The 13,567-nt window shown below is 38.6% G+C and overlaps 1 protein-coding gene across 1 annotated transcript; it reads right to left on the reverse strand.

The window, feature by feature from the left end:
- Positions 1–792: 792 nt before the first annotated feature.
- On the reverse strand, positions 793–8,270 carry LOC101303150. Its single transcript, XM_004305897.1, has 4 exons — positions 7,397–8,270; positions 2,386–2,507; positions 1,551–2,292; positions 793–1,473 (listed from the first exon to the last, which is right to left on the reverse strand). Exons 1-4 carry the CDS (start codon positions 8,268–8,270, stop codon positions 995–997), a joined length of 2,217 nt encoding a protein of 738 aa, XP_004305945.1. The 3' UTR covers positions 793–994.
- Positions 8,271–13,567: the final 5,297 nt, after the last annotated feature.

Genomic DNA, 13,567 nt, shown 5'->3' on the forward strand with positions numbered 1-13,567 from the left:
AATGGTTGGGTTTTGAGAGCAAGGTCTAAGCCCCCCTATTACTATGCTAGAAGAGATAAGAGTGAAGGGTTATTTAGACTGTTAATGAGCATGTCACAGTCATAACCAGTTGGGAAAAGGGCAAATCAGTCGAGAATTCAAAGTATAGGGGTATACCAGTTTAGAAAAAAAAATGAGGGACAAAACTGATTTTAGGTGTAAACTATAGGGTGTCACAAGTATTTACTCCTAAAAAAAATAACAACATAGTTCAAAACAATATGACCAACCCAACCCTTGCGTCTCCTGCAAAGAGAAAATAAGGAGAAAGAGGCGTTCGAGCATCTATTAGGTCGTTCTAATGCGACCTAGTCTTCTTGTGTTTCTTTTCTTTTTCTTCTTTTTAAGACAAAAAATGTCTAATTTAACCATGGGTATTTAAATAATTAGCAAAGTCATGTATCCAATTGTGAGACATATATTGGTATAAGCGAAATATCCAAACTATACTTTATACTTTCCAAAGTCATGTATCCATGCATGGTATCAGATACGTGATAGTGGGATACGCCTCAAAGTGAAGTATTTTTGCAAGATAGGTTATTTCTGTATAAAATCCCCCGGCAACCAAAACTCTTTGCCAGTAACGAATATTATAGCATATTTACCTTGATTAAATTAATATGCTAAATACAGATTCATTGACTAATGGACTTATGGTCCCCAATTGTTACATTGTCCGATTTGTCCCCTCTCCCATATATATATATATTTTATTTTTTTGAGGAAAGAAAATGACCACACTTTAAAATTATAGAACGAATGAAAACCTCATCATTATTCTATAAATGTGCACCTTAATTGGTACTACAAATCAGGTTACATTGCTCCATAAGTTATGATCGAAGATATAAACATTAACAAGTAAAACATAAAACATATATGGTGATTCTTCGGTGATGAAAACCCATCGGTGATTCTTCTTTGATGAGTCCCCTAAGAGCATGAAATCAAATCAAGGATTATGTGGTCTAAGAGTACCATAACTTAATGGGGCAGAAGCTTGTCCTCCATGTTCAAGCTTCTTCGAATTCTCACCTGAATATTTCCCTTTACAAGGAATGTAAAGCAAGGACCGCTCGTTGGGACAGTATCTAGGCTTAGAGAAGAACGAAGCACATTCACTCTTTGGTCTTTGGTATTTGAGGTCCAAGATACAGTTGTTGTCGACATGGAGAAACCCTTTCTTGATCAGTTTCCTGCACGCCGGTCCGACTTGGGTGAAGTAGTTGTTTGCCAATGACAAGTTCATCAAGCTGGGCAGCTTGCATACCAACTCAGGCACTGCTCCATAGAACTGGTTGTTGTCCAAGACCAGAATCTCCATCTTGGTCAAGCAAGCAAACGACTGCGGAATTGGCCCTGTTAACTGGTTGTAGCTCACATCGAACAACGTTGCCTGGTTAAGTTTTCCGATTTCCATTGGCAAACACCCTGTTAAGCAAGTTTATTAGAGGTTAAATATTTAGTTAAGAACATAAACATTTGTTAAGATTAGGGAGCATATATACCTGAGAGTCTGTTATTGAGGAAGAGGACCTCAAAAAGAGTTTTACTTGCTTTGCCGATGGTTCTTGGGATCGGACCCCAGAACTTGTTGTTGGCAAAAGTGAGATAATGTGCTGTTGAGGAGCCAATAGCATCAGGAATCTTCTCATTGAAGTTGTTGTTGTTGAGGAAGACTACATCAATGTCTTTGTAGAGGAACACTTGGCTTGGAACTGAACCTTGGTAATTATTGAACCGGAGATCCAAGAATGTCAAGTTTGGGGCACTTAGAACTTCATAGGGAAACCCTCCATCTAGCTTGTTGTTACTGAGGTCGAGCTCGTAGAAGTATGGAAGTCTGGATGTACCAATCGGAACTTGGCCTGTGAAATTGTTGGAGTTGGCATGGAAAAACACTAGGTCTGGTAGCTGGTCTAGGAAACCGTCAAGGGGTAGCTTTGTTTCTTTGCCGCCCCATTTGCCAGCCAACTTTCTGCCGTTGAAGTTAACTCCGGCGACTGCGTTTTGGTTATAGACAGGGACAACACCACAGATAAAGCCTGTGAATTTGCAAGGATTATCGCCATTCCATGTGCCTGTGATGTTATCTGGATCCACCCCGATGAGCTTTTGGAACCTTTTAATTACCCTGAGGGCAATTGCAAGTCTCTCGTTCGGTGGTGCCGGAGCGGGTGGTCGTGGCGGTAGTGGTGGTGGTGGGGACGGAGGTAGTGGTGGTGGACGTGGCGGCGGCGGTGGTGGTGGGGACGGAGGTGGTGGTGGTGGAGGTGACGGTGGTGGCGGTGACGGGGATGGTGGCGGTGGGCAAGGAGGAGGGGGAGGGGGAGGGCAGTCTACGTATTCAGGGGAGGGAGCGTATTCGGGGGAGGGAGCGTATTCGGGGGAGGGAGCAGGGGGGCTGTAGCTGCCGCCACCACCACCGATGATTATTTCCAAAGCTTCTCTTTCAGCACATTCAACTACATCATGTTGCAGACACAAATGTAGCAGAAGTAGTGAAAGCAAAACTGAAGCAGAGGAAGAATGTTTGGTACCCATTTTTGCTTACACACATTAGGAATCTCACAGATAATGCCACCTATATATAAGAGAGACGAAGCAAGACTTGAGGGAGAAGAATAGTCAAGGTTCACGAGCCAACAGCTAGAACTAAAACTAGCTCAAGGTACATTTTGTCTTGGGGGTGAGAGTTGAGAGCTGAGAGCTGAGAGTTGAGAATTGAGTGTGGAAAATGGAGAATGGAGAGGAAGTTGAGCTCTCATTATCAGACAGATGGACATTTTGTTAATACACCATTGTTTGTCTCTTTGATTCCTCTGCCCTTGAATATTTTGCTTTTAGAAGTTTGGCCTTAGTCACTTTACAGGACTTAAAAAGCTAGTTGCGCATCTAAGCCAATGATAATGATGATATGCAAAAATAAGGTCTGACAAGGATAAAAATACACTTGTTTGAGTGAAACCCTTATTTAAGTTCGAGCCTTAATATTCATAAACAGTGACGGATCAAGGATAAAAATCTCACATGGGTTAAATGCAACGCCAAAAAAAAATTAACCAACAGTAGAAATTTTGGTTTATTAAAAAAGAACACACATACATAAAGGGACGTAGCAAGTCTTACCCTCAAATGCATTTACATGAACAAAAATTAGACACAATATAATACAAGAAACACAATTAAAACTAACTAAACTGTACTCTACGAGGCCCCAAAGCTTCAAAATCTTTAATCACCATCTCATTGTCAACCGCTTTAACAAATTCTTTTTCAATATGAAGCACCAGGCAATCATCAAGAAATTCATCCTCTATCTTGTTTCTAAGTTTGTTTTTGATGATGTTCATGGATGAAAAAGCTCTCTCAGTGGTTGCAGTAGAAACATGAAGAGTCAACACCAAACAAATCAACCTATAGATCATAGGATAGAAGTCTAACTTTATTCTTTGAACGAGTTGCCGACACAAATCAGATATAGAATCTAAGGTGTGGAATGCTACATCCTGAGTCATATCTTCTTATAATATGCACACTCTAATTCCAAAGAAAGAAAGTCATCTTGCACAAAATCTTGAGGATAAAAACTCTTAGCAAGAAGGAGTACCTTTTGAGTGTCAAACAAGTTGAACTTATCATGAGGATCCAAAGTTGAAGTGAGCTTAAGAAGTTCGCAAGATCTATCATTGAACCTCTTATTTAGCTCACTTAATTGAAAGTCAAGTACAACATTGAATACCTCTACAAGGTAGTGGTGCTCATGTGTGATGAAATTCTTTTGTTGACTCCGACGACCCGTACCATCCAACCAACGAGCACTCATATCAAGCATAGCAATATCATGTGTCTCACAGAAAGATGTAAGAACCATAAAAAAAATCATCCCAACATCTCTCATGTCTTGAAGAAGTTCTTTTGTAGTTTCAACAAACTTCATTGCTTCTCCAATGTCAATGGTTTTCTGTTGTACTACTTGACAAAGAACTTCTGTGACTTTCATGACTCTATGCATCAAAATCAGACAAAGCACAAACTCAAATTGTAATACCCCGGAAATTTGATATTAGTTTCTAATATTATTTAGGAGTTTTCGAGTTAGAAGTTAGTATGTTTTGAGGTTCGAAGGAAGAGCATAAGCGTTTGGACGCATAAATTACCCGAAAGGGTATCTTTTTCTTTAAGGGTCAGAGGGTTGACTTTTTATTCGTTGGGTTTCTCGAGAAACTTCCTTCATGAAAGTTGTAGAGCACGACGATACGAGTTCGTAGACACGCGACACGCGTAAATCGGATATCGTACGAGGAAGTTATGGTCAGCGGAAGTCATGGCTTTTCAGGAGTTTTTAGGATAAATAGAAAAGTTTTGGGGTGGAAACCCTAAAATTCAGAAACTCAACTTTCTTTCTCTCTCCTCCTCCCCGAGACGCACGGGCTGCCCCATTTTTTCCGGGGAAGAAGTCGGACATCTGGCCACCGATTTGATCGCCGCCGGTCCCGATAGTTCGGTCTCGTCCTCACCAACCCAGCTGTGCCGATCCTTGACGCCGGCGGACGACGGACAAGGCGCAGCAAGGCCTGAAAGCCACTGCTGCAGTGACCTCTCGCCGGACCCTAATTCGGTGACCTCTGACGACACAGCTAGCTTAGTTAGGCTTGTCTCCTCCGTGTGAAGCTTCCTAGGCTAGTGGATGGCCTCGTCTAGAGCTGTAGCAGCAAGAGGCAAGTGGAGTAGTGTTGGCCGAAAATCGCAAACTCCGGTGACGACATTAGGCAGTGAGAGGTAAGCCGTGATGCTCTCCTCCTTCTAAGTATGATTTTTCTAGTCATACAACTGGTTTTTGAGTGTTGGAAACCTTGGATTTCAGTTTGAGGCTCAAGCTTGTAGGGGAAGTTTTGAAGCAGTTTAAGGCCAAGCCAAGCTTAACTGCGGGAATAAAAAGTGTTCCTTATGCTGTGATCCTCAAGTTTAATGTTTTGAGTCTTCTCAAATTAGGAAGTTTGTGGTGGCGCGTGGGGCCCACTCGCCGCCGCCTGTGACGGCGTGTGGCAGCGCGTCCGGCAATGTTTGGGGCTTAGTTGCTGTGTTGTAGCTAGCTCTTGTTGTTTTGAGCTTGTTGAGATGTGGAATTCTAGGTTTGGTGTAAGGTTTGCATGTTAGGACTTTAAGTTTAATCTTAGGCTTGTGTGAGGTTTGAGTTTAGGTTTGGAGGATTAGAGGCAGCTTTATTGAGTGACGACCTTGGAAAGTTGTCCTCCTGTGGGTTAAGGTTTGTTAAGGGTGCAATATTCTCATTAGTTTGTTTGGTAACTAAGGTTAGTATTTGTGTAATTTTAGGTGTTTGGTGAAGAGTGATTGGCTTGGCTTAGCTTTTTTGTTTGTGGAAGACGCAGCTGGATATATTTAGGTGAGTAACATCTCACCAAGGTTCACTTAGAACCAATTATTTATGAAATTGTGATGATGGTTATAATAATTATTGCGTGCTAAAAATGATTATTTTGATGATGATGGTGATGTTGATAAGGTTTATGTTGATAAAATGATGATGAATTATGATGATGATGATGATTTTTATTGATGATTATGATGTTTTTAATTTAAAAATTTTATTTTTGGTTGTTTTAAAATATATGAGCTTGATCGCCAACGGCTCATAGGTAAGATAAAACAAGTTTTCCTATTATATGATTATTTTTAAGGTTCATGAAATTATAATATTTTTGGTTCTTGTTAGGTTATTCTTGTGGGAATAACTATGTCTTGTGCATATAAATATATTTATGTGGAAGGATATAATTTTTATGATGTGTGCTTTGTGTTGTTGATGATGTTGAATTAAAGAATGATGATAATTTAAATGTTATGCTTTTTAGATAATTGTGGTTGTTATGATGATGATGATGATGATGATGATGATGATGTTGAATTAAAGAATATGCTATTGTTTGTTTTTAAAAATAAATGAGCTTAATCGTCAACGGCTCATAGGTAAGATAAAACAAGTAGATAGTCAAACTAGGTTTCAAGCCCTTAATCGGGTGATTGGTTGCTGTTATGATGATTCTACTCTTTTTGAGAATTGTTGTATAGATAGTCAAACTGGGTTCCAAGCCTTTAGTCGGGTGATTGGTTACGGTTATGATTCTATTATTATTTTGTGATGTGATATTGGACAGTCAAACTGGGTTCCAAGCCTTTGGCCGGGTGATTGGTTACGGTTAGGAATAAAGCTCTAGTCCGCCTGTCGGTGTAGGTCATGGGAGATACCTTATGGTATCTGGGACCCATGGGTGCACAAATTGTTGTTGTAGGTCATGAGAGGTATTTTTTAATATCTGGGACTCATGGATACATGTTATTTGTGAAAGTGTTGAAATTATGGTTTTAACTTTGTTCTTAATTGTTGTCATTTAACTTGTTTTGAGTATCTCCTGAACTATGCTTAATGCAGGAGATTCTTCAATTCTTATTGTGTGATTTTTGAGTGGAATTTTCCTGAACTATCTTTATTTGTAGGATTCTCTTATGATTGATTGTTTTGTGAATTGTTATGTTTTCTCAATTTCTCTCTTTGAATTTTATTGTTGAGGCAATTCTTGAACTAAGTGCTAAGCATGAATTTTCGGTTTTATTTTGTGTGATGTTGGGTAGAGATATATATTGAGAGTTACTCATACGGGCTTTTTAGCTTACCGGGTTTGTTGTTTATAACCCGGTGCACCAATTTATGGTGTAGGGGTTAGACCTGCAGGTGTTGATCAGCAGGGTTGAAGCGGTGGCTTAGGAGCTGGGTTTTAGACAATGTATAATTATTTGTATATTTTGTTATTTTGTCTTTAAGCTCTTGTGAGCGACGTTATTATTTCTAGACTTTTGAAGTTAATGTAATTAGAGAGATATAATGTTTAACTCAATTGTTGAGTTTGTTGACAATTACATTTCCAGTATTTGTTTTTAGTTTGTTAGTTGTTGAGCAGGTTTTGGGATTTTAAAATTTTAAGTTATATCATGCCCAAATTTTTGAAATTTTATCCTTCGAAAATTTCGAAAATTGGGGTGTGACACAAATGATCTCATAGCTCTGAGAATATCACTAGCTTCTCCCTGAACATGTAAGGTTGCAGTGTCCATCATATGATCCAGAGTTGCCACGGTTGAACCAAATAATTCAATCATACTCCTAATAGAACGAAAATGAGAGCTCCAACGATCAGTAGAAGGTCGTTGCAAAGTGTAAGTTTGATTAGAGCCCGTACCTGATTGAAGATTGTGAATTAGCAAAGTGCAAGTATAATCAAGAATATGATATCTATTGATGCAAATAGAATACAAATTAAAATTAGCGTCATACCTGTTTGAAGATTGCCAAGAGCTATCAAATTTAGGATTTCATCCTCTCTAGCAGCTTTTAGGGCACCTTTGCGCTTAGCAGATGAATCCATAAAATTCACAACAAGTAATAGAGTAGAAAAGAAGCGATATGTATCATGAACACCCTTAGCCGCACCATTTAGAGCTAGCTGCAAACGGTGAGCAAAACAATGAAGATAGTACGCATAGGGACAATCTTCAAGAAACAATGCATGTAAGCCATTCCAAATACCACTCATGTTACTAGCTCTGTCATACCCTTGACCACGCATATTTTCCACTTGTAGATTGAACATACTGAGAACTTTAACTATCTCCAATTTAAGAGTTAATGAGGTTGTGTCAGAAACACTCACTATCTTAAGGAACCGTTCTTGGATGAAGCTATGACGGTCAACAAACCTCAAAATTATAAACATTTGTTCCTTGTCAGCTACATTAACAAGAATGCAAAACTTCGCATCATCAACTTCTTCACGAATCATTTGCCTCACTCTATTACCAAGAATATTTAAGAGCTGCTTTTGAATAGATAGAGAGATGTACTTAGCATTTCTAGGAGAATTCTGCAATATAACCCTATCATCATCACTAGCCATTCTTTCATAAGACTTTCTAACTTGCTTAAAATTTCCATCATTAAGAGAGCTTTCAGATTCATCATGGCCCCTAAAAGCTTGTCCTTGGTTTGCTAGAAGTCTCACACCCTTTATTGTAGCCTTCAATCTAAATCGATTATGCTCCACCTCTTTTGCTGTTCTTTTCACAAAAACTCTCTCAATTTGTGTAGCCAAATTTCTCAAGAGGTGCCATTTCTCCATGGCTTCATGATGTGAACTCCCTATAGACCCCATATGTACTGTAAGCACACTCTTTTGCTTCCAATTTCTCAATCCATCTACAGTAAAAGCAGGATGAAGAGGGTTTTCTTTATCAAAAAGAAAACAAGGGAAACAATATATCTTGTCTTGATCCTCCGAGTACTCAAGCCATGAATGACCTTCAAACCAATCAAAGTTAAACTTACGATTTTGTGTCCCATGAAGTGAAAGAGGATAATGTTTCAGCTTAGATTGACATGGACCTAATGCAACATAAGCTTTTCAAACGGCTTCGAGTTGATTCGCAGGATACTTCCATAAAGGACACCGTTTGCCCGAATCACGTTCAATGGCATTGACATTGCCATGGGGATCAAACTCATTCCTCTGAGGCCGAAATAAAGGAGACTCTGAAGACGGTTCTTCAGCTACTCCAACAGGAATTGGAGGAATTGGAGTGCCTACAGAGGCTTGTGAACTTGAACATGATGACGATTGAACTTTTCTGAACCATGTGCTAATATCTTATGATCTAGGCCTTTTGACACGATTAATTTGCTCATCTGACATTATGTAATTCCAATTAAAATTTCCAACAATTCAGTAATTCATTACTTAACAAGACAACAATTCAATTGAATAAGCATACTAGCAGCCTAGTTCATTCAATTGACTTCAAATTCAATTTCATACTTCAAGTTCAAGAAGGAACACAAATACAATGGTCTCAGTCTCTCACAGACTCAGACTCTCAGTGAACACAAATACCCAGAAGGAACATAACTACACAAGTAATGACTAATCAGAATTAAGAAATAAGAATATACACACCTAGACGGCTGCCGGTTGGACTTGGTCTCAGTGGTCTGCAACCGAGTAGCAGATGGCGAGCAGCAGTCAGCAGAGCAGGCGAAGCCGCGACCGGCGACGAGCAGACGATGGCGAGCAGGCGGAGCAGCCGAGCAGGCAACTGCATATGGCTGAGAGTCTGAGACGAGCAACAGTCAATAGAGCGGCGACGAGCGAGCAGGCGGAGCAGCCGAGCAGTCGCTCACACAGTCACACTCGTGTTTCGAAGTTTGGAGCTGAGAGACTGAGACGAGTTGGATGGCTTGACTGCTGGAGGGCTGGAGGCTGAACTGGAGCGACACACTCACACACATAGTTGTAGGGCTAATTTTTTTTTTTTATTGGGTCTGGTAGAATTTTCGGCCTAAGGATCTCACCTACGCTCCAGCCCAGGCAAGCCTTGGGTTGGATCCGCCACTATTCACAAGTCCCTTATTGGTAGGTTGATGGGGGACATACGAGACTTATATGACGGTGGTAAAAAGTGTCAGTCTGGGTCATCATGAGACCCGACTGTTGGATGCCGCAAGCTTACACTCATGTAGCAATTGGTTTGGACCAGATGTTAGTTAGGTTCCCGCGAGCCGCATGTGGTTTATAAAGTTTCTGATTTGGTGGGCTGCCTCTCTTCAATCTAAATACCATCCACCAAGAAAGGAAAAAATCTAATTATGTGTATCGTTACATCAAAGAGACAAAGCACGATAATTGTGGTAAACAAATCGAGAAGCATAGAAGATCACCACAAGTGGTCTGGTCGAGTTAGTAAGAGCATCCAATTGTGGAACCCTAACGCTTGGGTTTGAATCTTGCGATATTGATCAAAGTTAAGTCTCAATATACTCTTAATGGTCGTAGAGAATTAAGTAAATAAGATGGAGAGAAAGAATGTTTTGAAGTTTTAAGAGGGGATTTGAGACAAATGAGTGAATGACCACGAGAGCATTTTGGACCCAACTTGACTAATATTGGCTGAAAGATAAAAGAGGACGTAGGGCACTTTTGCACAAGATGACATATCAATTATTTGGGGTTATTCACTCATTACACATGGGGAGATCTACGACCCCTAGAGCATGTCCACCCATTGCTAAAAAACTTAATTCAGATCACTTTCACATAAGCAAAGTGACCCAACTACAAAAAACAAGTTTCCACCCATAAAAATGGGCCTTCCCCAAATCAACCTAAGTCACTTTGGGTTAAATGCTAGGTTAGTGTGTTAACCCAACAAACTGACCCAGGTTGATTCACTCACACAGCTGCCAAGTGAGCCAAACATGCGCACATGGCTTAAGTCAGCCATTACCTCTACAAATCCTGACCGTTGCTCCTATTTGAAAATGCAATCTAACGGCTCCAAAACAATGAGCCATTGGGTTTGAATTTTTTTTTTATAACCAATCAGATAATTGCAATGTTTTTGTAATTGCTTTTATAAATAATTTGAAGGGTCTTTTTCAAAAGGGAAGAGAATAATAAAAATGGTAACCAAAAAATATTTAAAAATATAGGAAATTTTCTATAAATACCATGGAAATAATTATTTGTGTTATAGGAAAATGGAAATTGGTCTACTCATTTCATTGAAGCTCCTCTTTATATAGAGGTGATATTACAAAGATAACTATAACGTACATAATGACAATAAAATCTAATTGATAACTGATTGAACAATTACACTAATTGATTACTAATTACATAATTTACTCTCGTCGGTTATGACTTTGACGAACGCACACATAAATGTGTTTTTCCTTCAACAATTTGCAACTAAAATCATATATATATATATTGTTTTCACCATCATTTATTTGATACTAAAATCATTATTCACACTTAAAAACGTTTTTTAAAATTCAATAAACAGTCACTGTCACGTGGCAGCAATCTCACATTTCTAACTGGTGGAAACTATTGCCCAATCATAGTGACCCAGAGTGACCCATGTTACTTAAGTGACCCAAATCACTGCATTCATCTAACTTAACAGGTGAACTTACTCTTAGCTTCCGCATCTAAACAGCAAACAATGATTATCTGTCCGGACGAAAAGTGGGTAAGCAATTTTATCAAATAAACAACGATCAACGATCAAATGGTACAACGAAATTATCGTGAATTAAATTCATAATCTCACACTTAAAAACGAGATATTATCTCGTTAAGACAAATAGTACTGAATGCCTACAATAGGTATCTACCTATATATCTTACCATCTAATACCAACAGTCGTCTTCTAACATTACCGACCTATACATGTACACACACACATCAATTCTGCACCTATACATAAACACATGTCTGAATTCAGGGAAAAAGGAGTGTATATAGCAACTCAGATCGATCAATCATAAATATCATGCACGGGCAACAGTAAAACATTTGTACATGAACTCCTAGTCATTTGCCAGGTGAATATCTACCTAGCTAGCTGAGCACAATCAACTTTAGGTCTTTGGGATAATTAATCTTGCCCTTGTGTGTCTGGTGTCTTTGATAATGATCAACTTGAGAATATCTATCGTGTTTCGAACAGAATCGACAGGTAGGCAGATGTACAACACACAAGTGCACGTTCTATAAAGCATAAGAACGAAACGAAATAATCCACATACAGACCAAAAATAAATAAAACAAAAGTGGAAGTATCGCCAAAAGTTTTTATTTTTTTATTTTTATTTTTTTTAAAGAAGAAACAAAAAGGTTGAATAATTAAGTTTGACAACAAACAAAAACAGTTCCCCTCACTTCAAGGCAGAGATCGGAAGAATCCCAGCTTGCCAGTGCCTCAGTCTAATTTTTTTTTTTTTTTGGGTAAGCGGGTATAGGACTAACATCGTCCTAACCCGAAAATTTATTGATAAGATAAAAAAAAGAGTACAAACCTCAGTCTAATTGTTTAGTTTACATGATGTTGCACGTAACACCCTAGTCTAGCTGCACATCCTAGCCTTGACCAGTTCAATTTCCTGAAGTGTCTTGTTTTTTGGTCGGCCAAAGAAATGTGTTTATTTGGTGAAGTTTTGAGTTCCTCCAATTTGTGTTGATTGGTGTGAATCATGCAACTTATTGTTGTGTTGTTGTATTCTAGAGGAGATAAGTTAAGAGATTTATGATGCATCGGTATTACTCTATATAGGACTTCAATCTTTTTAAAGAGAGCGAGATATCCAGGGGCGGAGCCAGCCCAGATGAAGTTGAAGCCCAAAAAAAAGAAACCAACTTCTATATAAAAAATAAAAAAATTAAAAAAATCCAAATATACCCTAAATATACCAAAATCCCTTTTACCCATCGTTCTCAACTTCTCATTCTCACTACTCACAGCCACGCCCAAAGACCCAAATCCTTTGCCCATCGTAGATTGGCCCTTGGTCGTCGCTCTCACCTCCCGTCGCTCTCGCCGCTCGTCGTCCTTCAGCCCTTGGCCGTCGCTGCCGATGCCCATCCCAGATTCTCAGTCTGGTAGTCCCCGATCCCTACTTCCTGACTTCATGTCTTCCTCAATCCTCAATCCTCAGACCTTAGGTATGGCTATTGACTAATGGCTCTTTGCCTAAACTTTGATTATTTGAATCAAACTATAGAAATTCATTAGGGAATAAGGATTACTAAATTTTGATTGTTGTTTGACTTGTTCTTTGCCTAAATTTGATTGTTGTTTTACTAAATTAGGGAATAGAATTCAATAGGGAATACTGGAATAGGGAATAGAATTCAGTTAACTACTTAACTATATGTTTGTTTGGCATGCTTTCACAGACATATATTTATATTTTTGGTTAAGATTAAAGCTTGATGTTGAATTGTTGATCAGTTGATATTTATGTAAGGCACATCCATTTTTGTTTGACAGAAATAGATGATGATATGTTGATGAATTTTACATAATGTCTGATGAACACATTGATCGTGTTAAAAGGCCTAGATCAAAAGATATAAGTACATGGTTTAGTAAAAAGAGTGCTCAAGCGGTTGAATTTGCTGAAGCGGTTGACAATGAGGCGGTGATTAATGATTTTGAAGCTTTGGGGCCTCGTAGAGTAAAGTTTAGTTAATTTTTATTTATGCGTTTAAGGGTAAGGCTTACTATGTCCTCCTATGTATGTGTGTCCTTTATTAATTAACTAAAATTTCTCATATTGTCGAACAAAATTTTTTGTATGCTACAATTAGCCCAAGTGACATTTCTCATACTGGCTCCGCCACTGAAAATATCCATACCTCAACCTATTGTGATCGAATTTCTAAAATTAAAATTGTAAGATTAATTATAATCTCCAAATCTATTCCACCGCAATAATGCAGTTCTCTTTCTTGGAAGTGGAAACCAAGAGCTTGACCATACCTTAAAGCCATAACCATGCATATGGGGTGAAGTACTTTATATAAAGGTTAATAAACACTTATATATTCAGATAAAACACATTTTATTTGAAATATATATATATATATATATATATATATATACAGTATT

This window comes from Fragaria vesca, linkage group LG6 (genome assembly GCF_000184155.1).
Source record: "Fragaria vesca subsp. vesca linkage group LG6, FraVesHawaii_1.0, whole genome shotgun sequence".
NCBI classification, from domain to species: domain Eukaryota; kingdom Viridiplantae; phylum Streptophyta; class Magnoliopsida; order Rosales; family Rosaceae; genus Fragaria; species Fragaria vesca.